Below are 25856 nucleotides of genomic sequence, written 5' to 3'. Positions count from 1 at the left end.
TGATTCAAGTCAGACTTATACTGACTGGGAGGTGTTTTATTCAGCATCAGTAGAGTATGTGTGTGAGTGTGTGTGTATGTGTATGTGAGAGAGAGAGAGAGAGAGAGAGAGAGAGAGAGAGAGAGAGAGAGAGAGAGAGTGAGAGCGAGTAGGGGTCCAGTATGCAGCAGCTGCTAGTTGATCTGAGCCCCCAGGCTGATGATGACACCATCGGATGAACTCTCAGCACACGTGCAACCCCCAGGGCGAGGCGTGACTGCACTTATCTGTTCTCACGTGTGCCCGTGCATGCTCATGAGAGAAGCAACGTGTGCACAAAAGAGGGTCCCTAAAACGTACATTACAATAGGACAGAACCAAAGAGGCAAAATGACGGAAAAGCTTCACAGGTTCATTCAGTATATATGGCCCTGTCCCCTGAATCCTTGGTGCCCGTCAGGCAGGTTTGAAGGCTGCTGGTCACTCGTCAGTCATTGGCAGAGTAAGGTAGCGTGAGGGCCCCACAGCAGGCCAGGCACCTGCAGGAGACACAGGGGGGTATCAGCTTGGCTCTCCATGAAACCAGATGAATTCACACAGATTGTCCCACATTAATCCTGTTAGAGGCAGCCAAGTCTACAGGCAGGAGCACCCAGGCATATTCTGCACCATACAGCTGCTAACACACCTTCACTACCTCCCTACACTACCTCCCTACACTACCTCCCTACACTCCCTCCCTACCTTCCAACCTCACTTCCCTTCACACTACCTCTGATATTCCCTTTCTCTCTCACCATCGCTCTTTAGCTACTTACTTCATTCCCTTGCTCACTTCCTTCCTACCTCATTCCCTTATTCACTCCATTCCAACCTCGTTTCCTTGTTTAATCCTTTACTCCGTTAGCTCCCGTCATACTCCATTTCCTTCCTTCACTTCCTCCCTTATTCCCTCTTTCACTTCCTGTTACATTCCATCTCTCCCTCTCTACTTCACTCCCTCCTTACCTCATTCCTTCCTTCATTTACTCCATCCCAACTTCTGTTTCCATATTCTGATACCCACTGCAGTGTATGGCCCTGGTGTCCAGCAGGGTATGCAGTAGTGTGAGCTGTGATTGGTTCAGGCTGTTGCGGTGATGGTCAGTGGGCTCGGCCTGCTTGGATATAGCCCCGCCTGCCTCTCAGGTGCTAGAGACTAACACCCTGTGAAAGGCAGCCAGGCTGGTCTTTGGTGTGCTAAAACACATTCCCCCAGCTGAGCCTGTGAAATGGGGAGGATCCCGTCAGGAGCAGCTGTTAGGTACTGAGCATCAGGGAACAGGAAGGTGTAATTATGCTTATAAGCTGCGACTATAAGCTCAGCCCAAAAACCCAAACATGTGAGAAAATGAGGCTAATGTAACAATTTACATTATTACCATTACAATTCATGTGAACCAGGCTTTTTTGTTCCAGCTTAAATAGACTGCATGTGTACATCATCCTGCCTGAATGACTTCAGGCCTCTCTAATCACACAGGCCATGCTAAAAAAGCATTAGCTCATTTTATCTCTGTAGAGATCGACATGTGGTCCCTGCAGCCCTGAAGTACTCTCTCTCTCTCTCTCTCTCTCTCTCTCTCTCTCTCTCTCTCTCTCTGCCTCTCTCTCTTTCTCTCTCTCTGCCTCTCTCTCTGTGTATGTCTCTCTCTCTCTGCCTCTCTCTTTCTCTCTCTATTTCTCTCTCTCTGCCTCTCTCTCTGTGTATGTCTCTCTCTCTGCCTCTCTCTGTCTGTCTCTCTCTCTTCTCTCTCTCTCTCTCTCTCTCTCTCTCTCTCTCTCTCTCTCTCTCTCTCTCTCTCTCTCCCCATAGCTCTGACCATTCATCTTCATCAGACAGAAGAAGTGACTTGGCAGCACCCTGAATAATTGACGATGCGCTCTAATGATTGGCCGCTCGGTTAACAAAGACGAGATGGCGGTGGGTCAATGCGAGTGCTGGTGTCAGTTGTCATGCTCTGAGGTGATGTCATCGCCTTAGACGCACTCCTCCGTAACCCTCCACAGAGACAGGACAGCCATGAGGATTTAGCTTGTCAGAATACATACACATTCATACAGCAACTTGCATTTGAATCAAATGTGAGGTATCTTTCAGGTATGATATGTCTATAGCTATTTCAACCTGGAAGCTATATATCATTATAAAAACGCAAACAACCCTGCTGGGGCTAAAATCCAACTGTGACTAAAACCCATTTGGACCTAAAAGCCTACTGGGACCCCAGTGGAACAGACTGTGTCTTTTCCTGGAACAAACTTGTGTCTTTATAGTCTTGACCTTTCAATCCAAAAAGACTTTTTATGGGGAAAGTTGTACTTTAAGGTTCTTCGTTAATCAAATCTCCTATAAGACAGAAGCATTAGGAGACTGAAGCCAGGACGTCCTGTTTGCCATCACGTTGCTCATGATATGCCCACATTAGGCCAGCTGCATAAGGCCAATTCACCACATCTGATTCAGTTTGCTTTTCCCATGGCTGGCTTGGAAGCAAGTGTGGTGTCCAGTGCCACAGCTGCTCTGATTGGTCAGGCGCACCACTGCGTATGCAAATCAGCCTTGTCTCGGTTTGGGCATGCATCCGTGTCTGTCCTTTGTGGGACCGGTGGGTTGGGCCTGCAGTCCTTTACATAAGTAGGTCTTTCTATTTTTTTTTGTCTGGTCTTCTTTTTTCATCCTCACTAAGATCCCAACTAGATCAACTAGATCACAGTCTTGCCTTCCTCAAGTGTGAGACTGTCACTACCATCATGTGTTTGAGCTGTTAGTCCATCTGGTTAGACCAGCAGATATTTTCGTCACTCAGTTCTTCTAATATAAGAGCAGACCAGTGACTGGCAAAAAGTTCAATTTACTACCATACCTGAACTTAAAAATATATGTTTGACCTGCTTTTTATTAATTTACATAAATTAAAAAGTATGAGATAATTAGCAATATCATATGAATACGTTGGTACATTACAAATAAATAATTTTACTTATGTTGAATACATGTGCATTTTTTTCAAAAGGCACAGAAGCTAGTCAGGACTTCTTTCTATTTAACATGCAGACATGTGTATGAATGCAGTGAGGTGTGAATACACTGGCAGACGTGGAGGGTCTGTAGTGAGCCATAGCTGCTCTTAGATGAGCCTCCTGTCCAGGGCAGCATAACTTTTTTTGCTGATTCCTTTTTATCTCAGCCCCTTGCATGTCAGAACAATATTCCAGTGTTCAATTAGCCATTTTCTTCAGTGTCCTGGTGTTAACCCCTTCTTTCCCTGCTCTGGGCCAGAGTACTGCGAGGATCTCAAGAGAGAGAGAGAGAGAGAGAGAGAGAGAGAGAGAGAGAGAGAGAGAGGGAGGGAGGGAGAGAGGGAGGGAGGTTTGCCTGTGTTTATCCCATGTGCCATGATCTGTTGGAAGGGTTGATCCTCTTCACTGATATTCCCCTAGCACCCTCCTACATCACTCTTCCTCACTCCACCTACATCACTCTTCCTCACTCCACCTACATCACTCTTCCTCACTCCACCTACATCACTCTTCCTCACTCCTCCTACATCACTCTTCCTCACTCCACCTACATCACTCTTCCTCACTCCACCTACATCACTCTTCCTCACTCCACCTACATCACTCTTCCTCACTCCACCTACATTACTCTTCCTCACTCCATTTTAGCTCGTGGTCTTTTGTCAGTGAACCTTTGAAAAACAATATGTTTGTTTTCAACTAAACTACTAATATTATGCATTGGAAACCTTTAGGCCAAAAGTTTTTCATTCCTGTCCTGAGCTTTTTGTATTCAAGTTGATCATTGATCTTTAATCTTTGACATGGCTCTTTAAGATTAGGATTTTCCCATCTTTTGCTTGCTGTGTAGTTCATCTGGCCTGCCATATTTGCCATGTGATTCTAGTAAGTTCTTCAGTTACTTTGGTCATAGCATTTCTTATGTTTCTTTTTCTGTTTTCCAAGTGCTATGGGCGCTGAGCCAGGTCTGGGGCACAGTGCATAACGGCAGCATGCTTGGAAAACAGAGGCAGCTGGCTCTAGGAACCGCTGACTTAAATGACATCCTCTCATTTGTACAACTGTAATTTCCTCTTGATCACTGTTTGGCAGAGACCTTGATTCAGGGCCCTAACAGGCCACTTGCAGACAATGTTTTATGCACATCATATGGTCCTTGACTGTTCTGTTGCAGAGTTCACAAACCCATTGCAGTTTTGCCACTTTCTTCTCATGTTATTCATGGAGCCCAATAAAAATAATAATAAAATAATGAACATGCATTTAATCCGCTATGTGAGTTTTAAAGATGTCTAAATGTGCATACCCTTCAAGTGGACACCATTTCTCGATTGTAATGTGTGTGTGTGTGTGTGTGTGTGTGTGTGTGTGTGAGAGAGAGAGAGAGAGAGAAAGAGAGAGAGAGAGAGAGACAAACATGACACTATGGATATCCAGGAATCTACGTTTATCCACCTGGCCCTTTCACGACTCCTGAACAGCGCAGTTGTTACACATTGTCTGTTTGAGCTCTCATTGCTCTGAATGAGTGAGCCTGCACACAACCTCAATCCCCCCTGCAGGCCGCGGCCGCCTCAGCTGGGACACTGTCAATAGCTTCTGGCTCAGGTTTCTGGAGGGAGAGCACATCACTGACCCGCTACTCTGCAACAGTGTGGAACCTGATTCAGGATGTCAGTGTTGCTACGTGATGAACAGGACCGCCGGGCTTTTCTCTCTATTCATACTCTTAAAACTAAGAGAAAACTAATCTGGGACCTTTGTAGGTGCTCTTAGTTAAGCCAAGTTTTTTTTTTTTTTTTTTACTTTTTGTTTTAAAAAACCTTTAAAACTAAAAGTGTTTTAAAAATGATCTCCAAGACTAAAAAAGCAAGCAACAGTTTCCAGTCTTCCAGCTGGGCATCATGTTTGCAATTTGACAATTCTTTTTTAGGTAATGTTTAAGTATTGCGTTTTTTAAGACAAACCGTAATACACCAATTACAGTTGCAGATGTAGTATGCAGATTCTGCATTTAAGCAAGGGAATGGCTTGCAATATGTAGTTCTAAGAATGACCTGTCATAATATTAAAAGGATATCATATTCAACATGTACCGCAAAATGAAAAAGACATTTTCCATTTCAACTAAAGGAATGTAGTCGGACTACATTCCTAAAGTAGTGTAAACCTTTACACTGCTAATCTGCACATTAAATGGCCAGTGAGCAGCCTGTGACGGGAGGCAGCTGGAACGGCACCTTCTTACTGGTGGACAGAGCAGAGGGTGGTGTTAAGGACCGCCCACATAAAGGCGTGCCCTGCTGGAGCCCTGCTTCGTGTCTCAGTGTTGCTCGGGGAAACAGCAGCCATGTCCATGACGCACGGCGGTCCAATCGCACAGGCCGGTTCGCTGTGTGCTTTGTTCTCCGTGATTGACCCCTGTGGGCTGTGGGCTAGACTGGCCAAAGCAGATGTGTGTCCGGCCCCTTTGAAGTCCCGTGCAGTTTACCAGCGGGGGGTGCCGGGGGGGGCTGGGGGGTGTATCTTGGCTTCGGACACGTTATGGCCAATGATTAAAAGAGCTACGCTTGCTTTGTAATTTGTACTAATTCTATTGACGCTTTACACCTCCCGCCATTCCCCAGGCCATCCCAGTTCTTCCTGAAGGGCACCAGAGAGAACTGTACAAAGCTGTCAGCAGAAACATGCGAAAGCTTTCTGAGTGCTGTTTAAATGAATAAACCATTGACATATACCCGACATAAACCGAGCGTTACTATAAATATTAATATCTGCTTTGACCTGGTACAGTACAAGTCAACCATTGATTTATATGTTAATGTGTCACCTCCAACCATCGGAGCACTAAGTCCTGCCTAAGGGCCCGTAAGATGGTGACTGGGTCCTGCAGCAGTTCCTCCACAGAAGGAAGTTTGTGGACCTTTTGTGAGTTATTCATTTCGTCTGATAATTGTGTGATCTCCTTTGAGGTGTCATGCTGGGGTGAACAAACTATCTGCTAAAAGCCCCTCTATCTCCCACTCTTTCATACAATTACACCCGTGTAATCTCACTCACACCTCCACTGCCCCTAATTCCAGAGAGCCTGACACTCCCAGAGATGGGGTAGCAGCGAATTTGAACGTCCTCCAAATGGGACTAGCAATGCAGCAGGTGTAGCTCTCTCCACCCCCCACCCCCCTTGTAAAAGAGGGTTATATTATGGTAGGGTTTACTCCACACTGCCATACAACCTCCGTTGTCCATAAGAGCCTCGGTAACTGCGTGCTGGTTTGTAGGTTTGCTCTTGTGTAAAAGCGTACTTTGTCAGAGTCGGCAGTCACAGAGTGCGCCATGTCGAAGCGTGCTAACTAGAAGGAGCAAAGGGCACATCATCGTGTCTGCGTGACCGTTTGAGTCAGGCAACTGAATAGACGACTCCTTTCAGCTGAGCATTGCTCCTGTCTCTGATTCTGGAACACAGGCAACATGTGATTCTGACGTCACTCTCCACCCCCCCCCCCTCCACCCCCACCTTTGCACATGCTCTGTTCTGTCTTTCTTTTTGTCTCTTTCTGTCTCTTTTGAACATGCACACACATTCATGCATTTAAAATGTAACACAGAATAACTACTGTTCTACTGCAGGCCATGAAGATATGACATATCAAGTCAGCCTCTATTTTTTTTTGCAGAGTGCTATTATTTAATCTATTCGTAAGGCCCTGCCTAGAATATCCTCTTATAGTAATGGCAGCATCTGGCAGTATTCACTCTCAGGAAAGTAATACACTCAGGACATGAGCTTGCAAACCCTGTTCAGTCACTTATCTCAGACCAGAACATAGAAATAGCTGTGGAGTATAGCAGGTCTCCCTAGACTGTTAAAGTAGAACAGAAGACCAGAGCCACTTCAATCTACATAACAGTCCTAAGATGTTGCTGTTTGGTTAACAGCCCCTATCTTATCTTATGTCTGATATGGTACTTGTACAGTAGTGTCAATACCTGCCTAATCAGCTCTGGTGGCTGTAAATGTGAGAAGGGAGTGTGGATCTAGCCTGATACACTATCTGTCTGAGTCATTTAGTCTGCTGTGGATTGGGCAGGAAAGGGTTAAAGACTCTGTCCTTTATCTGGCAAGCTGCAGAATGCTGAGCCATGGTGCCCGGTGCCATGACAACCAGAGGGCTGTGCAGAGAGAGGGAGAGAGAGAGAGAGCGGAGGGGTGTGAGTGTGGAGGAGGGATGGGTGCGGGGGAGACAGAAAGACACAAAAGTAGAAGAAAAGGGGTGGAAGAAAATCAGATAAGAACTTCAAAACACCGACGAAAAGAGAGAGAGAGGGTGAGGGAGAGAGAGAGAAGGAATGAGAATGCACTATATAGAGGAGGGTAGGTGGATGCTACCAGCTTGTTACTGAGTGTCACCAGAGTATTGCATCAGTCCAACAAGGACGCTCACATTGCAGGATGACATCACCTACCCAGCCATCTCTGAGCACAGGACTAGAGAGTGCATGCTACCCTACAGAGAGGGATAGAGAGAGAGAGAGACGGAGAGATAGAAGGAGCGAGAGAGAGACAGAGAGAGGGGAAGAGAGGGAGTCTGTGTGCTCACAGAGGTGGGGGGGGGAATCTCTCCACCCCTCACTTACACAGAGTCATTAACACATTGATGTCAGGCAGCTCTGTAACACATGCCCTGAGCCCAGTCATGCTTCTCTACATATTCTCCTGTTCTCCTCTCCCAGCTGTGGTGCATGCTCGCAAACATGGAGATTTTACGGGCGAGAAATTTCCAGACAGTACGCCTAATCGTTTAAACTCGAACCGGAGCGTACGTTATCCGTAACACATGACTCCTAGTGCCAAGCGCAGCTGCAAGAGCCCATTAGTGGAGATCAGTGGTAGAAATACCTGCTGATCGCAAGTCATGCTGAAAGTATATCTGAAGAACTTAGCAGGATCTGTAATGTCTGTCTTGTTTGCAGTATATTTTGTCAGATACTGTTCTCTGTACTATTCTGATGTTCATTACCTCATAATTATTCATTTGAAAAATATAATAAGTCAATGGTAAAAGATTTATTTCCAGGCTAAAACATTAGCACATAACATTTATTTATATAGCCTACTTTTATTTATTTATATGTTAGTAAACTAGGTTTTATTAAACTCAAGCAACCACAGCCTCAGAAACAGAAGAAGAAGGCTTTGATTGGGATTACTGGGACTGGGATTATTCTTGAATGTTATCGTATGGAGCATACTGTAGCAGAGCTAACCCTGTAGCATTAGAGCTAGTTCATGCCTCTCCAGATACCCTCAGGTGCAGGCAGCCCAGTGAAGAATAACGCGGACGCCGAGACCTGGAGAGACGTGGTGTATGGCTTAGCCAGGCACTTTCTAATATCACATTTCCAAAGAGAGAGGGAGAGTGGGAGAGCTAGAGACGGAGAGAGCAGCCTGGCTCTGATGAACTCAGCAAAAAAGTGAAAAGGCGATCTCTCTCACCCTGTGTAATTTACAATGGAGTGAAACCAATTTCCCTCAACCGTTTGAGAGCAATGGCATTACCTCTTTTAGACTTCAGAAACTTTATGAATTATGCATAAGAGATAGCAGCGGTTACACAACAACCAAGGTTGTGTGCATCTTTGATATTCCACTTATGTCTATGTTTAGCATGGGGCTATCAAACGGCATGTTCACGTCGACACTAAAAGTGTACATTCCACCAGAGTTGCTAAGGTCACAGAGAAGTATGACAAAGCCTAGGGCTACAGCATAATCTACATAATCCACTCAGGAACAGCTGACATAAACTCGTCTCCCAGCAAACAGGCTGTTTTGCTACAGCTACCAAAACATCTTTCACTCTGTCTTCCAACTGACAAGGCAAAACTGTAACTTTCCGATTTCCCCCAAATATCCTTCTGTGGTCCTTTTTCTGTGGGTAAGGCATTGTTCAGCTTGTTGTTGTAGCCAGGCAGATTATCAAACGGTGTAGTGTGGAGTGAGAAAATACAGCTAGTAAAAGCAACAGTGAGGTAGACACTGACTCTGTTGAAGAAGGAATGTAGGAGCCCATCTTTGAAAAGGGAATCAAACTCAGGAAAAAGAACAGGCAGCAACATGGCTATGCCACAAAGATAGCTTTCAGGCCAAGGTGACTTACTGGATCATTATATAAAAAAAAAACAAATGAAACCAACACTGTAAATGCTCTCTTCACCGGTCAGTCCTGGTGTTTTGACACACCAATCATGCCGTTATTTGTTAGCGCAATATTCAAGTAATAAAATTTCATAATCCCCTCAACATGCAGGGCAAAAAAGGAAAAAAACAAACGGTTTCAAAATCTTGTTCTTTCTTGTTGCCATGTTCTTGATGCTTCAGTAGCTGTCATGGATTTTTGTGATATTAAAAAGATATTTTCCTAGAACTGCAGAGGGATACTTTGCTTACAAAATTGGGTGATTTCCAAGAAATCTGGTATTGTTGGATTTCACAGTTGTTAACTATTAGCAAATATTTAGTAGCAGACATATAACAGATACTTTGTAGCTGCAGTAAATACAATCCATTGCTCTATTTTGAGGATGCATGTCATAGTACATTCTTGATAACCATAGCTCACAGCTTTTAGATACACACCGACACATCAGAGGTCCACTTGGATGTGGCTGGTGTCCAAGGCCACTGTGACCAATTACCTAACCAACAGATCCTCAGGGTCTCCTGTGCATATGGGAATGGATTCAGTGTGACAACAGCAAACCACACGGTTGATCCCCAGGATGTTAATTTACTCCCCAACATGAAACCTGATTGTAATGCAGTATTCAGTATTCTGATTATAAGCCTTGCATTGAAAGTTTGTAATTAAAAATGCAATATGGAAATTGGTTCAGACTACACTGTATACATTTGTTGATGACGGTTAACATGTGATCACGATCATTTTGTTTTCTGGTGGATTACCAGGGTGAGTTCCTTGTTATTGTTTTGGATCCATCTGTCAACACTGGACACAGGCAGGCAGTGACAATTATGCATGTTTGACACACTTGACCATAAGAGCCTGTGGCAGGCACAAGCCATATGGAAGGTCCCCTGTGTCTGTATTAAGTAGATGATGCTCCTATTGTTTGCATCTGGTTCTGCCCAGGGAGTGGAGACATCACTCTTGTCCATGATATGTGTGGATTTGACTGATCAAAAAAAAAAATGACCAGACACAGAGACAGACTGGTGTCCATGCTCAGCATTCTGTAAAGGCAGGTATTTGAATGCATTATATTTAGAATGCAAAATAAAAAAATTTAGAGTGCAGTTAATGGAATGTAATACTATTTTTTATGAAATGTGCATTCAATAATTATAGTTTGCACGATGAAGACATTTTTGTCTAGTGCTTTTAATAAATCTAGAAAAATGAAAATTGGTCAGAATTCCTGATTATTTTCATAAGTTTATGTCATGTATTATGAATATTGTTATTGATGGATTATATTGGATAGAGTTCATATGGTGTTATTTTATTTGAGATTTCCGCTTCGACTCACATATCTTTAACGGTAGTAAAAGGATTTGCACACTTATCGTGTCATCTTTATTATACTGTCTACGTATTTTTCTTAAAGAGGATGCCTCTGTAAAAGCTTCATTTAGTCTTCATCTTTTCCTCCCTACAACTGTTTTCCCCTTCCTCTTTTGTATCTCTTAGTAACTGGTAGACCAATGGGATTTTGACTTCCGTTTTTCTTGCATGTTCATTGGCTCCTGAGAAACACGCGGCTGGGGGAAAAAAAGGAAATTCAAAGACGCGAACTCCTACTTTGGCAACAGGGTTTGAGTAGCGTCGCGCTCTCATTGGCTGCCAAACCTGGAGTCTGCGCGTTGAACAACCTCTAAGCATGGCAAGTCGTTCGGGGCTGAGGCGATACCACCAAGTGCATCAGAAAGGGGTGTTAAAACATGATGTCACTTGTGGATTTAGGACCACTGTGCTATAACTTTAACAGAAAATAAAGGCAGCGAATGCCATGTAAATTTCGACGTCAACAATCATTACCAGATCTGCTTTTGCTAACTAAAACTCTTGTGAAGGCAGTACATGCGCCCTGCACGAGTCTCTCGGATTAAGTCACCCCCCCCCTCTATATTTTAAAGAATGGTTGATTCCTCGTGAAGTGAAAGGTTGTCTGCCGACACCACTTGAAATGAAGACTACCGTTTCGTCTTGATAGGACGGAGTGGACAGTAGAGCTGGTATCTACTTTCTGTTCTGTCAGTTGATGATTTTTTTTTGTAATTTGTAAGAAGTTAGCTAGAGCCGTGAAGCCTGGTGCTTAAAGAAATGTAAGGACGTCCAGATATTCTGAAGCGGGCTTTCAGATCGGAGATTTGAAAACCGAGCTCGTGCATCAAGTCGAGGTAGCTGGCTAGCACAGCCAGACGAGTGTAGTGTTCCTGTCTTCTTTTATTGTCGTGCTTTAAGATCTTTTTGTTTGTTTTGGGGTTTTTTTATATATATAAAAATTGGAGAGAGAGACGTGTCATTTATCACTGGACTCAGACAATGTACAATACAGTTTGGAATACGGAGAAAGAAGATGACGATTGGAGGGATGTGGTGATGCCCTATTCCACAGAGTTGATCTTTTACATTGAGATGGACCAGCCACCAGGTATTACTGACACCCAGACCACTGACTAAACCACTCACTAAACCACTCACCCACTGACCTGCAACATGCTTTAACTCCTCATATTTCATCAGAAAAGCCCACCTTCACAGTCCTGAAGGAAAAAGTCTTTGGCTTGCAGCACAGAACCACAGCTTAGACCCAACAGAATAGCTTAGACTCTACCTGTTTTCTGTTTGTTTGTTTGTTTGTTTATATCATATGGGCTTTTATTTATTATATCTCTCTCTAACTTTTCCTCTCCCTTCTTACCTGGTAGCTACGCGTGTAGCCTTCTTGTGCGCCACATCAAAGCAGGTCGCAGCTTCTCGGGGGGGAAGGCTCTCCTCAAACCCGCCTGCAGACTGCGTACTAACATGGCCATCCTCTCTTCTTCCTCTCCCTCTCTTCCTCTCCTTCTTCTTTCATTTGACGTGTCTTTATGCTTCCCGTGACTCGGGTCACGTCGTAATGCTGCATTTGTTCAACAGTACGTTTAATAAATGTACTAAGACTGGTCGCTTTGGGCGACAATGACGCCAGTGTGTATGTGTGTGTGTGTGTGTGTGTGTCAGCCCGGTTAGCTCGCCCTCAATAGCCGGTTTGTCTGCCTGTGTTTCTGTCTAAAAATGGACATTTGTCGCTGTGTAACGCCATGGGTGGGTGGGAGACTGTTATAAACTACTAAATCTCTAATATCAGGACTAAATCTGTGTCTTTGCATTGTGAGATTCAAAGAGACGACTACAATAGGTTTAGTTGAGACGATAAGTGGAAGTACAGCAACGTTGATTTGCATGAAATCCTGGACGGTGAAGTGAGTGGGCTAAACACTTGTGAAAACCGAATTAAATTATTTTAGTCTTAATATTTTAGGGCTCGGTTGTACTAAGCTGTTTGTCGTGATTTGAGATCTTCTGTGATAAAATGGTGAATAGTTTGGTAGGGTTGGGGGAAGGTATCCAGCTACGTTTGAATAGCCTGCGATACAATACATTGGATCAAGCTTTCTGGTGCCTGTTAGTGCTTTGAGAGAGATTCATTCTTTATTGTGAACACAATTTAGGTATACTAAATAATTGATTGAAAGCATATGGCTATTAGTACACGTATTAGTATCATCTTGTCAGAGGTTAGTGTTTGCTTGAGTGGTATTTGTAACCTTGGTGAACTGAAGCTACGAGACCAGTTGCCATTGGAGGGAATTCACTAGAATGGATGATGGTCTGGCTTTCATTCACCAGAATCTAAGCAAATACACCCTTTATATAGCCAGTCCTCTTAAGACTGGTTCCTCTAGATGAGTCCAGTCCACTTTAAATAAGCCAATGCCACCAGAACTTTCTATAACCTTTCTAAGAAAAGTTCCTCAACTCACTGTTGTGTTATTTGTGTGTTACACTGTTGTTTGTGTGCTTTCTTCTATTTCAAATGCTGTGCTAGCCCTCTGTAATTTATTAAGCATGACTTTGACACCATTTTATAGCCATTCACAATGATGTCATAGACTTGAGACTGGACCCTATTCAAGAGCCACAGGCATGGTTGACAATGGCTCATTAATCCAGGCCGTTAATTCTTGATGGCATGATTCCCGCAATAAAGGCTCAGATGACTCTGTACAGGCAGAAAATGTGAAAAGAGCCAGTGGTTGACTTGAATTTCAGAAAGTATGACCTGGAATTTTATGTCAACATTGCCTGAGGTCTTTGCCACGATTATCCAAAACCAACCAAAAACCTCTACAACAGTAGTGATGTGAAATACAGCATAGACGCAAGTTATGTAATTACAGGGCATTGTCTTCTCGGTCACGTTTAAGATTTTAAAAACAATTTTCCGTGATCATCCGATTGCAACAACTGCTGAGACATTTTACGCTAAATGCCTCTGCAGAGAGTCCCAGTAAAGCTGTGCTTTAACATGAAACACGCCACTCAATAGGCAAAAAGCTTACAAAGAGTTAATTACATTATATCGGCCCTCTTTGAAACGAGAGGCTGAATTACACTTTTTCCAAGCCGCTCATTTTTGTAGGACACTGAGGTTGTCCTGTTGGGCACTGGCAGGTTGTCTTGGGCTGGCGGGACAGGCGAAGCAGGGGGTGGAATTATGGGCTATGTAGTCCTTCCACTGTGCCACTGCAGTGATGAAGGAGCACGGCTCTGCGTGATCAGTCTGTGCGTTCATCTTATCTCCCCTGTGCAACTGAGAACTGGTTCACTTTCTGTCTTAATGTGCCTCTCATCTCCTTCCATCGCACAAAGCCCAGCGAATGTAATTCCGCCGTAAAAGCCACTTTATTGTTTTAATGGCTGTCTGTTTCTCTGGCCAGTCTCTGTGACGCCGTCTTTTGGGGGTGTGCGGGGATCAGATGCGGACAGTCGTGGACACTAGGTGTAAGAGTCCTCTGGCCATAGAGGATCAGAGAGGGAGTGGTGCGGGAAGAGACTTGTGGTGCAGATGTTCATTAGAATATTTATTACAGTGCAACTAAAACGTTAAAGGCTCAAGGGCCACCCAGAACTATATGTGCACACTTGCCAGTCAGAGATAGGTGCTTTGTTCCATTACAATGCACAATAAGCACAGGTGGTAAGGAACCCCCAAACCTTCCCCAACCCCCCCCCCCCCCCAGGGGAAACTGTCCTTTGGTTTAAAGCCAGTGGGCAATTTCCACAGTGAACATGTCACTGAGAGTGGGTGGTGCTCTTTATGGTCAGAGGGGACAGGAGTGGACCGCAGTGTAGAGGTCCCACTGAATGGAAAACCACTGGTTCTTCCCCTGCCCCTCAATCTGAGCTTTGTGGGTTTGTGTCGGTCTTAATGCAGTAGCTGATTTTTCCCCTCTGTGTGTGTGTGTGTGTGTGTGTGTGTGTGTGTGTGTGTGTGTGTGCGCGTGCGTGTGCGCGCACTGGAGGGACTACGTTCCTTTGTCAGTTGTTGCCCCTGAGCTCAGCACGATACGAGGGAATATATTTGGTATCCCTTGATTCTTGACTATTTCTTTAATTTCTCTCTGCCTCTAGCTGCATTGCTGGGTTATGGGCTCACGCTGAACACATGGTAGGTTTGGCAAACCAGCCCAACACACATGAATCCATTTAGCTTACATTCTAGTTGCCTTCCTTTACATGCCAGTATAACAGGGACAGTCGGACACCAGTAAAATAAACAAACAAACAAAAAAAGTCAGCGTTGTTTCAGTGTGCATTTTGTGTTTGTTGATTTCATTTGGGGGGGGGGGGGTAGAAGCCCTCTGGGATTGTTTTTTTCTGGAGTTTCCACTTGGGCTACTTAAAACAAGGGTCTCAAAGTTGCTTAAGGCATATTTAGTAGTGTGTGTGTGTGTGTGTGTGTGTGTGTGTGTGTGTGTGTGTCCATGTTCGTGTATTTTTTTCTCTCTGGGAGGAGCAACCCCCCTTCTCCCTCCCTGTTCCCCTGAGCTCTCTCTCTTTCTCTCTTTCTCTCCATCTCGTATGGTGTTGTCCTCCTCCCCACTCGCTCTCCCATTGGCTGCTGCCCACGTCTCCATTCAGAGGGTTTGTTAAGGCAGCAGCGTCTGAATTTAGGAGCAGGGATTTTCCCTCTGGCTTCAGTCGGAGAGGCAGAACGGAGGCTGAAGGTGGAAAGAGAGAAAGAGAGGGAGCTTGAGTGAGCGAGAGAGAGAGAGGGGAGGGAGTTTGGGGGGGTGAGAAAGGGAGGACTCGTGTCACAGACAGCTGAGTGCACTCTGTCTCCATGCAGCTGAAGGAGGGAGCGGTGGAGGAAGGTAAGCTCGCTAGCGTCTCACTCCTTCTCTTCTCATTCTCCCAGCTGTCATTGTCTGTCTCATTCCTCTATACACGTTGCTCATTTGTCTGTTCGTAATGGACTGAGTAGGTTGGGGGGGGGGGGGGGGGTAATGATGATTGGTGTCAGTTTGTGTGCGTTTGTGCTTTTGTGCGTTGGAAACAGCCCTGATGCAGCGTGGAGTGGCACATGCTTCACGTGTGTGTTGGCATTGTCACGCTCCCTGCATTTCACTCCCAGCACGCCGCGTTGCTTTTCTGCCGTCTGCGTAATTTCATCGTCTTCGTTATTAATTTCGCAAGTGGATTACTAGTGAAGAACGACTTGTCACGCAGCGGGGAAGTGAAGGCACGGGCTGCTACCCGAAGCGTGCGGAGCTGCCTGGGCTCTGCCTGGATTACCGCGTGTGCCGCGTGTTTGGGAGCCTCCCTGGCCAGCTGTGTGGGGCAGGCAGGTGGCGTGTAGCGTACTCCCCCTGTCTGTGGGGGAGGTAACGGCCCACGCTCGCCTCCACGCCACCGCCAACCTTCTCGCCACACGCCCTTTCTCATGCTAATACCCCTCCTGCTTCACGCGCTCCACACAAAGCCTCCTGCCTGCCCCGGCTGGGGACCCCCACCACCTCTCCAGCCCAGCGCCCCTGAACTCTACCTGTGGCTCTGTCAACTTTCCATGCTATTGAGAGTTTGTTTGTTTTTGGGGTTATTTTTTTGTTTGTTTGTTTTCTTTCTCACTAATTCGCAACCTTGCAGTAGAAAGTATTGATTTGGACAGAGCTGGTGTTACCGCTCTGCCTTTCTGGGCCGAGTGCAGACGGTGCCGAGCGGTTACGGGCTGTGCTGTGAGTGGGGGCGGAGCTGTGAGTGGGGGCGGAGTTCACCCCGAGGTGCGCACGTTTCTTTGTTTGCAGCCCTGCCTTCTCCGCTCTGTCCTCCACCCTCGTGCAGTCACACACACACACACACACACATACACACACACACCCTTCGGACTCGTTTCGCTTTGACCTTGTTGGTGGCTTCAGGTTTTGCAGTTGAAAAGTAAAAATTATAATGCATTTGTTTCCAGCCTGTTGTATGTCTGTCTTTGTCGAAGAAATACCGTGTATTAAGTTGGTGTTGATGATTTCAGTGCACTGTGTAATGGGTAGTAAACACAGTGGCACTGTTAGGAAGCTTTGTTGTGTGTGCATTCTATTGTGTGGCTCAGACTATTGTGTAGTTGGGACTAGCAGAGAAATGAACCCAATAAGGCACGTTCACCAAAGTGAATCACATCCCCCATGTTCTCATTTTATCATTGTTTTTTGACCTCTTTACAGTTAGTCTCAAATAACATAAAGGTAATTGTGTGTGTGTGTGTGTGTGTGTGTTGGGGTGAGGGGCAGAGTTGGTCACACTTACAGAAAGAGCTGACCATGGAAAACTGTTGGGCAGGAATGTGAGCTTTCAGCTCTGCTGGTGCACCTGCCTTTTGGCTTCTGTGTGTGTGTGTGTGTGTGTGTGTGTGTGTGTGTGTGTGTGTGTGTGTGTGTGTGTGTGTGTGTGCGTGCGCAGCCCACAGAGGCATTTCCCTTTCTCGTGGAAGCCTCCTGCCTGCTACTGTAGCCCTGAATGGGGCTTTGTGACGAAACGAAATGCATCAGCCATGGTGTGTGTGTGTTGGAGAGAGAGGGAGAGTGAGTGGGAGAGACGGAGCGAGAGAGAGCAAGACCATATAGCCCATATGTGTATGCATTACATTCACTGGTAATATATGAATAATGAAACTGTGTGTGCGCGCGCGCACGTGACCACATGTGTATATGTTCTATACATAAGTAAAATCTGAAGAGTGGAACTGAAGTGTGGATACACACTTGCCTGTGTTTTCATACCTGCCATGTGAAGCATGTCTCTGTCCTGAGTGTCAGTGCTCTGGATTAGTGTCTAGAGTCACATGGACCTCCTTCAGTGGATAATTGATCCGATCGTTATTATACCAGCTCAGATGCAGAAGACAGGCATGCATTAAGTCCTGTATAAAAGGCTTCAGAAGGTGCGTTGCTGTAAATGGGCCCTGACCAGGTGAGCACCTCCAGAGGTCTGACAGCAGGAAAGGGCACAGCCGGGCCATGTTTCCCTATAGGGGCGGGGGGCACTCCCTCTCCAGCTCACGCTCTGTTTCTCACTGGCCCTCTCAAAGGACTAAATGTGCCTTTTCCTCCCTGGCTTCCTGCCTCCATCTCCTCCGCCGAGCTGAAAGGTAGGGGTTTGTGTGAGCGTGCGCACCTGCGGGACCTGGGATTGGCTACGGGACGCGCCCGTCAAGCGAGCTCGTCTGTGAGTGGTGCTCGGCGCTCACCCCACCGGGCTGAGGTGTAGCCTCTTGGCCGCAGCAGTAAGGCCCACCCCGGAGCCCTGGCTAACTCGCCCCACACTCGCACACTGTCCGTCCAAAAAAACTCCAGCGCTGCTTTTAATTAATCATGCCCTCAAAGAAAGCCATTCATAGCCACGTTGCCCTCCCGCTGAAAAGCGCCATACTTGAAGAATGAGTTGTGAAGTCGTTTACATAGCAACACAGAAAGGGAACATTTTGCATGCTCAGTTTTTACCCAACCTTTGAAATGTACTTTTTCCCCCCCCCTCAACATTATGGAACATAGTTGGCTATTTTTCTTACACGTTAATGTGAGCTAATTTTGTCATTATGTGTTTGTTAAATTAGGCTGACACTATGAAATGGGACATTACAGACTACGCAGGCAGGGATGAATCATCCTCTGGCCTCACTGAGCTGTGCGTGTCCCTGTCTGGTTTTATTTTTGTGACCCTCAGGGCTCAGTATGTTCTGCTCTGGCCAGAGCTTGTCCTGGCATTTCAAGGAGCTATCCCTGGACCAGAAGAGCCCGGAAGCTTCTAGAATGATCAAGAATGTGCTGATATCTTTTACCACCCTCACCTTTTCTCCCATAACCGTCTTGTTTTAACTCATAACAACCATCGCTGCCAGTATGTAGACACCCTCACAAAGACTTTCCGCAGCTCGTGTGCGTGTGTGTTGTGAGACAGAGACAGAGAGAGAGAGACAGAGAGAGAGAGACAGAGAGAGAGAGACAGAGAGAGAGAGAGAGAGAGAGAGAGAGAGAGAGAGAGAGAGAGAAAGGGAATGGGGTTATGTCAGCATAAACTCAAAAATTCATATCATCTTTTCATACAAGTGTATGGCATTTAAAGTTTTCGCAGAGTCCCGGTGGAAATGGCAGGGGTCTTTGGTTTCACTTAAAAGCCTGCTGGAGCAACTCTCCTTAAGAAGGCCTTTCCACTGAAGGCCCGGGCATGCGGTGCCGTGTGTCAGGCACTCGGGCCCAGCCTTTAGACTGGGTCAGGGGAAGTTTAGTTTGGCTTGGCCCAAAGGCTGGGCAAACACTGCAGCCTCTGTTCGCTGGGCAGTTACGGCTTTCTCTTCTCTTTCCCTCATCAGAGCCAGTAACTCTTCCCTGCCAGCTGCACCTGGCCAGGCATTGCTGGATTGCCAAAGCCACTGCACACACACACACACACACACACACACACACACACACACACACACACACACACACACACACACACACACACACACACACTTCAACCTAGTCTCGCACACATAAAACACCCACACCCTGTTAACCACAAGCACCATAAGCCAACAGCTTTTTATCTTAAAAGTAACCTCAGTCAGAGAGCTACACCCCGGCAGACGTACACCACCTCTGGCTCTGGATAATCATGCCGGAGCTGCTCCATCAGCAGTACACCTCTGCTTTGCATGTCGTTAAGCCCCCTGTCTTGTGGCCGCCTCATTTACCCGTGCGCTGGATGGATCACTCCGGGCTCTGAGAGTGTGGCAGCGGAAAGGCAGTGCAGGAGACCCGAACGCGGGAGAAAGCCCACGACCCGCTCTGCCACATCGCCGTCTGTGGTTCGGTGGGACGATGACGTGCGGCAGTGACGGAGAGTCCGCTGGACTTCCACTCGGGACCGGGGGAGGGACAACGGCAACTTGGCCCTTCCGCACTCTGTTGAATCAGCTGCTAAAATGTGTTTGGGCCAAAACAGAGGAGGTGCCACGTTTAGTCACGTCGGCGCTGAAGAACTTCCACGCGGCTTCATTCACTACAAATCAAACGTACGAGTGACGGGCTACATCCACGGTGTGGGTGTAAACGCTAACTCGCTGTGAATTGGCATTAGTGTGTTACTCAAAGTGGTGCTTGCCGTTTTCTGTGGGCGGGGGTGTGGGTGTGTGTGTGTAGGGAGAATGTTTTGGCATGTGGTTTCTTTGCTGGACTGACAGATTCCTGGTGTCTGGGCCAGGACGCAAGCAGATTGGATAGCCTGGCTAGCCATGGTTTTTTTTATTTTTTTTTTGCAGTTGAAGTTTCAATCTCGGTGCCGTGTCAAATTTAGATTTGGATCACAGCACCAGCACGTGCCTGTGGGCCGGTGTTTGCGCACATGTCCTGTCTTAATTAACCACAGACGCTGGACTGAGATATCCAATCAGGTCTGCTCCTGTAAGGAGGAGGAGCTCACAGCGTTACACACGAGACTTCGATAAGGACAGAGGGGTTTTAGGATCCCCCCCCGGGGCCGCTCATGCCTGTCAGTGTTGGACACTAAGCTCGTCTCAATTTCTCTCCTGTAGCTCTTCCTCCCAAACCGGCCAAACCCATGACCCCCATCAGCAGCAACGGTGTGAAAGATGTGGCCAGCAGCTCGTTGCAGGAAGCGGAGTGGTACTGGGGCGACATATCCAGGTAAGACGCTCCTCTTGCACCGCCCATAGTCACCGCCCAAACCAGTTTCCAGGCCCGGTTCCCCACCTACGAACACTTTATCTGCAGAGTGCATGATTGCTCAGTCCGCCAGTGGGGCGGAGTGCATCAGGTGACGGGTGCGTGTCCGTTCGTGAGATCCCTTGTGGATGAGATGAAAGGCTCTGGAGGTTTCCATGGCGTAAGCATCTCTCTGCGTGAAGGAGAAACATCACCCGTCCCTCTTTGTCACCCGCCCCGCTGAGGTCCTAACCCTCCCACACACGCTGGTCTGTCCTGCTTCCTCACACGCCACCGACCCACTGCTGGCCTGCTCGCTGGGAGTAGCAGACATTTTATCAGAGACCCGTGGTTACTGGAAGGGATGATTTCTCTCTTTCTTTTTATGAGCTAGTAAAGCTTCCTTCATGCCTCAACCCCACTGGTTGCTTGGCTGTGGCTATAGATTAAACACGAAAGTTTGGAGGAGGGGAGCGGCACAAAGAAAAAAGGGGGAGGGAGGGAGGGAGAGAGAGAGAGGGAGAGAGAGAGAGAGTGTGTGTGTTTGGTGGTGGTGTTGGGGGTTAGTCAGAAAAGATAGTGAAGCTCTAACCTCTAAAATGTCTAACAGGCCAGGCCATTTCCAAGCGAGCCCATAAAGCTCTCAGGTTTGAGAAGATTAGAGTGCTGCTTACTGACCGCCTTTGAACCCGTTTAATGTCGTCTGCGTGGATATGCAGCTCATGTGCAGTGAGACGGTGGGTCGTGTAGACATCTGAGCGTGTAGACATCCCCCCCCCCCCCCCCCCCCCCACAACACTGTACACCCCCTTGCAGTTTAACCTGAAATCTTAGCCGTTCCAGGCAGTGAAATGGTTTTAGAGGTAAAACCAGAAGTAACCTGTCAGCTGTGGCATTAAATAGTGCTCTGATTTTTGCTCACAGTAGATATGCAGATCTTACTACTGCCATGTGACATTCAGTTGTGGACATTTCTGGCAGCCTGAACGTTTTTGCTCTAGACGGGCAGTGTCTGTCTGAATTTGCTTAGCCAAAATCCTATTACACAGAAGTGAATGTTGATTTGTTCGGGATTTTCAGACACATTAAAATAAGATTCTAAGCTGTGAAATGGAAATCCCTAACCCTGAATCCCCAGTTTCAAAGAGAGGTTATCATCTGCTTCATCACAGACAGCCTGTCTGTCTACCCAGGGTAGTGCTTCATGCTCTGATTCCTCAAATTATTTGATGGCTGCCCTGTTCACAATGCATTACCCTCTAAAGTAGGGCAACCCCCCCCCCCCCCCCCCCCCCCCCATCATACCCATTCCTCATGCACTGCAGCAGGAAACCTGAAGGAGTCTGAGAGCCGGAGCCTGTGCTCCAGACTGGAAATGGCTTCCACAGGAGGTCTGAGCCTAAAGTTTCCTCCCCACTGCCGAGATGGGAGCCCTGTTACGCAATGGTATCTTTGCCTCAGCTGCCCAGAGCAGGCTAAATATACCCACTCCTGAGAGGGCAGACAGCACGGTCAGCTGAGTCCTGACACGACCGGGCCGGCGAAGGCGAGCCGTGCCCGTCGGGTCCAGACGAGGGGAGGGTGGGGGTCTCGGACAGACTGGAGGGGGTTGGAGACCAGGCACGGCCTTGATGCTTTCAATGTGCTACACCTACAACGTCTGCTTAAGCGAGGAGACGTCATGGGCCGTCTGAGGCTGGGGGTAAAAAGGTAAATGAGTCCGAGACGTCTCGCTCGCTCCCAGCGCAGTGGCGGGACACAGGCCTGTGCCTCTGCCCTGAGTGGGGAGACTAGTGAGCAGGGCCAGGCCTTTAGGGCAGGAGACGATGGCCTTTGACCTGGAACTGTTTGTTTGTCTGTGCAAGTTCTGCCCTGTGCACCTCCTCCTCATTCTTCTCACTCTGGCTCCTCCCTGTTTTTTAACTGTGCAGGGAAGAAGTAAATGACAAACTGCGAGACATGCCAGACGGGACCTTCCTGGTTCGGGACGCCTCCACTAAGATGCAGGGAGACTACACGCTAACTCTGAGGTAACAACGCGTGACCTGAAGCTTCCTCTCCTGCCCTCTACGTGAGGAAACCACTCCTGAACCACACGGCTCTCTTCACATCCGTCGCCTAACGCACGTCAATTTGTCCTCCTAGGAAAGGCGGCAACAATAAGCTAATAAAGATCTACCACCGCGACGGCAAGTACGGTTTCTCAGAGCCTCTCACCTTCAGCTCGGTGGTGGACCTCATCAGCCACTACAGACATGAGTCTCTGGCCCAGTACAACACGAAGCTGGACGTGAAACTCATGTACCCCGTCTCCCGCTACCAGCAGGTACACCGCCTCCCCTCACCCCACACCAATAAAATGACACTCCCCTTCTGTAAGCAAAGTCTACTATTTGTTACTGTGCACGCTGTTTTTTGTCTCATCACTTCCTGGTATTAATGCCCACTCCTCCCTTCCTCAGGATCAGCTGGTAAAGGAAGACAATATCGACGCCGTGGGGAAGAAACTCCAGGAGTATCACAATCAGTATCAGGAGAAGAGCAAAGAATATGACCGACTCTATGAGGAATACACAAAGACGTCACAGGTAAACCCAGCACTGCCCGACCCAGCAGGTTAAAGACCGGTCCCCAGCGAGGCCCTCGGCTTAGTGAGGTGTCAACGGGGTGGCGCGTGATGGTGGGCGTGAGTATTGATCGCGTCCATTTGTCTTTGACTTGCAGGAGATCCAGATGAAGCGCACGGCGATCGAGGCTTTCAACGAGACCATCAAGATCTTCGAGGAGCAGTGTCACACGCAGGAGCGCTACAGTAAGGAGTACATCGAGCGCTTCCGCAGAGAGGGCAACGACAAAGAGATCGAAAGGTACGCTCCGCTCGCCGCAGGGCTCCGCCAGCTCCGCCAGCACCGGCCGTGCTCCCGCAGGCCCTGCGTCCCGATAAAGTCCTGCCTCTACCCTTTCAGGATCATGATGAACTACGAGAAGCTCAAGTCACGTCTGGGTGAGATCCACGAGAGCAAGATACGCCTGGAGCAAGACCTGAAAACCCAAGCGCTGGACAACAGGGAGACCGACAAGAAGATGAACAGCTTAAAGCCCGACCTGATTCAGCTGAGGAAGATCAGGGACCAGCACCTTGTGTAAGTGGCTCCTGGTTCTGGTGTTGGCAGCACGGTGGGGGTCCTCCTGGTTCTGGCGTACGCGTCACGGGGGGGCGTGTCCTCCTGTCGCTCCTCTCTCACTCACTTCTGCCTTCTGTCCCGCCAGCTGGCTCAATCACAAAGGTGTACGTCAGAAACGAATCAACGACTGGCTGGGCATCAAAAACGAGAATGCTGATGAGTAAGTTCACGAGAGGGTTTTCCCCTCCTCCTCCTCCTCTTCCTCCTTCCTTACACCCCTTTAGCTGACCGTCGTTACTGTAGTCAGTACTGAGTAAAGACAAGCGCTTTGCTAGTTCTGCATTGTGTCCTGCTGGCTGACGTGGTGTTAGTGTTAATGTGTGTGTGTGTGTGTGTGTGTGTTAGTGTGTGTATGTTTTGTGCTGGGTGCTGTGCGTGTCAGCCAGTCTGTGTGGAGTGTAACGTGGACTCTGTTCTCGTGGCCTTTCCCCGGGTGCAGCGCCTACTTTGTGAGCGAGGAGGACGAGAAGCTGCCGCACTACGATGAGAAGAGCTGGTTCGTGGGGGACCTGAACCGCACGCAGGCCGAGGACCTACTGGTGGGCAAACCAGACGGAGCCTTCCTCATCCGGGAGAGCAGCAAGAAGGGCTGCTACGCCTGCTCCGTGGTGTAAGTAGTCTTTAGCATGTCCCCACCCATGTCCCCACCCATGTCCCCACCCATGTCCCCACCCATGTCCCCACCCATGTCCCCACCCATGTCCCCACCCATGTCCCTACCCATGTCCCCACCCATGTCCCCACCCATGTCCCCACCCATGTCCCCACCCATGTCCCCACCCATGTCCCCACCCATGTCCCCACCCATGTCCCCACCCATGTCCCTACCCATGTCCCCACCCATGCCAGTCTCCAGCAGAGCTACAGCAGGTGCTGTGTGGTAACTGGGGTGACCCAACTGGGTTCTGTAGAGTGGACCTTTTTATACCACATGCCTTTTGGGCCTTTTGAAGTAACAGGAGTAGCAGTTCTTTCGTCTGCTGGTGGTTTTTTAAGATTGAACAAAGACAGTCGGGTTAATTGATGCATCATAAATCAATATATTGATCTGCTGAAGCCGGTTCCAGTGAGTTAACTCTGTCGTCTATAGAGGATGAGGCTGAATAGAGTGCAGTGGTTTGTTGGAGCTACTGTCCTCGTTCCGCTTGGTCTTCCTGAGTGAGCTAAGCACTGGGATCAATCGTGCTCTCTCTCTCTCTCTCTCTCTCTCCTCTCTCTCTCTCTCCTCTCTCTCTCTCTCCTCTCTCTCTCCCCTCTCTCTCCTCTCTCTCTCTCCCCTCTCTCTCCTCTCTCTCTCCTCTCCAGCGTCGACGGTGAGGTGAAGCACTGTGTGATCTACAGCACGCCGCGTGGCTTTGGCTTTGCTGAACCCTACAACCTGTACAGCACTCTGAAAGACCTCGTGCTCCATTACCACCACACCTCGCTGGTCCAGCACAACGACGCGCTCAACGTGCGGCTGACCTACCCTGTGTACGCACACACGCCCTCGGGGCCACGGAGATGAGGCCTCTCCTGCCCAAAACACACCTACCTACACAGCAACGGAAAAACACACCGTCACGAAAAACAAACAAACAAAACAACAACAACAAACTAACACTTGCTGCAACACACACGTCAGCCACCTTGGAGTTCTATATTTTTACTAGAACAATTTGGAGGGCATTCTTTCTAAAGACTGCTTGATTTGCACAAGGAAGTTTTAAATGTTTGTGAATGTGAAAGAACAACCAGAAGGAAGCAGACGAGGTGAGTTTCAGGTGACCCGCACTGCTACCTAAACTCCAGCTGGGACTTTTTACACGCTCCATTTCAACCTTTTTGGGGTTTTTTTTTTTTTTTTTCCTCACAGTTTATTTTTCTTTCTCACATCTCGTCATTTGTGCTTTTTTGATCCTTTTTGTTTCATCCCTATTTACTAAATGCAAGGCAGGAAAATATGTATTTTTATCTCTCCATTTCTCTCTCTCTTTCTCTCTCTCTCTATCTCTCTCTCTCTCTCTGTGTGCGCATGTGTGTACACGCAGATGTATGTATGTGAGTGTGTGTGTTTGTGTGTGTGTGTGTGTGTGAAAAAGCAAAAATTATGTAGCAAAAGGACGCCTGACACTTTTCAGAGTGTTTCTCACAGTGACTGCTGCTGAACGAGGGATTGTGGGATGGGATGGTACAGGACAGGGGTGGGGGATTATGGGATGGTACAGGACTGGGGACAGGGGTGGGGGATTATGGGATGGTACAGGACTGGGGACAGGGGTGGGGGATTATGGGATGGTACAGGACTGGGGACAGGGGTGGGGGATTATGGGATGGTACAGGACTGGGGACAGAAGAGGGCACAAGTGAAAATGTGTTGTAGTCTT

The 25856-nt window shown here is 47.7% G+C and overlaps 1 protein-coding gene and 1 long non-coding RNA gene across 3 annotated transcripts; one reads left to right on the top strand and one right to left on the bottom strand.

The window, feature by feature from the left end:
- On the bottom strand, positions 1-12248 carry LOC143521713 (uncharacterized). Its single transcript, XR_013132815.1, has 2 exons — positions 11989-12248; positions 1-518 (listed from the first exon to the last, which is right to left on the bottom strand). It is a non-coding gene; the product is annotated as an uncharacterized LOC143521713 (long non-coding RNA).
- pik3r3b (phosphoinositide-3-kinase, regulatory subunit 3b (gamma)) lies at positions 11257-25686 on the top strand. 2 transcript variants are annotated; one of them, XM_077014934.1, is made up of 10 exons: positions 11257-11718; positions 20176-20287; positions 22237-22335; positions 22451-22631; positions 22768-22893; positions 23030-23172; positions 23272-23448; positions 23576-23650; positions 23930-24100; positions 24796-25686. In XM_077014934.1, exons 1-10 carry the CDS (start codon positions 11610-11612, stop codon positions 24995-24997), a joined length of 1395 nt encoding a protein of 464 aa, XP_076871049.1. In that variant the 5' UTR covers positions 11257-11609; the 3' UTR covers positions 24998-25686. The 2 variants fall into 2 exon arrangements, with proteins under 2 accessions (XP_076871049.1, XP_076871050.1); XM_077014935.1 differs by lacking the exon at positions 11257-11718 and adding an exon at positions 15308-15487 and having other exon boundaries at positions 24796-25685.
- The last annotated feature ends 170 nt before the right edge of the window (positions 25687-25856 follow it).

The sequence above is a fragment of the Brachyhypopomus gauderio genome, chromosome 8 (genome assembly GCF_052324685.1).
Source record: "Brachyhypopomus gauderio isolate BG-103 chromosome 8, BGAUD_0.2, whole genome shotgun sequence".
Taxonomy (NCBI): Eukaryota; Metazoa; Chordata; class Actinopteri; order Gymnotiformes; family Hypopomidae; genus Brachyhypopomus; species Brachyhypopomus gauderio.
The sequence above is the reverse complement of the archived record's forward strand: the minus strand, read 5'-3'. Positions and strand labels throughout refer to the sequence as shown.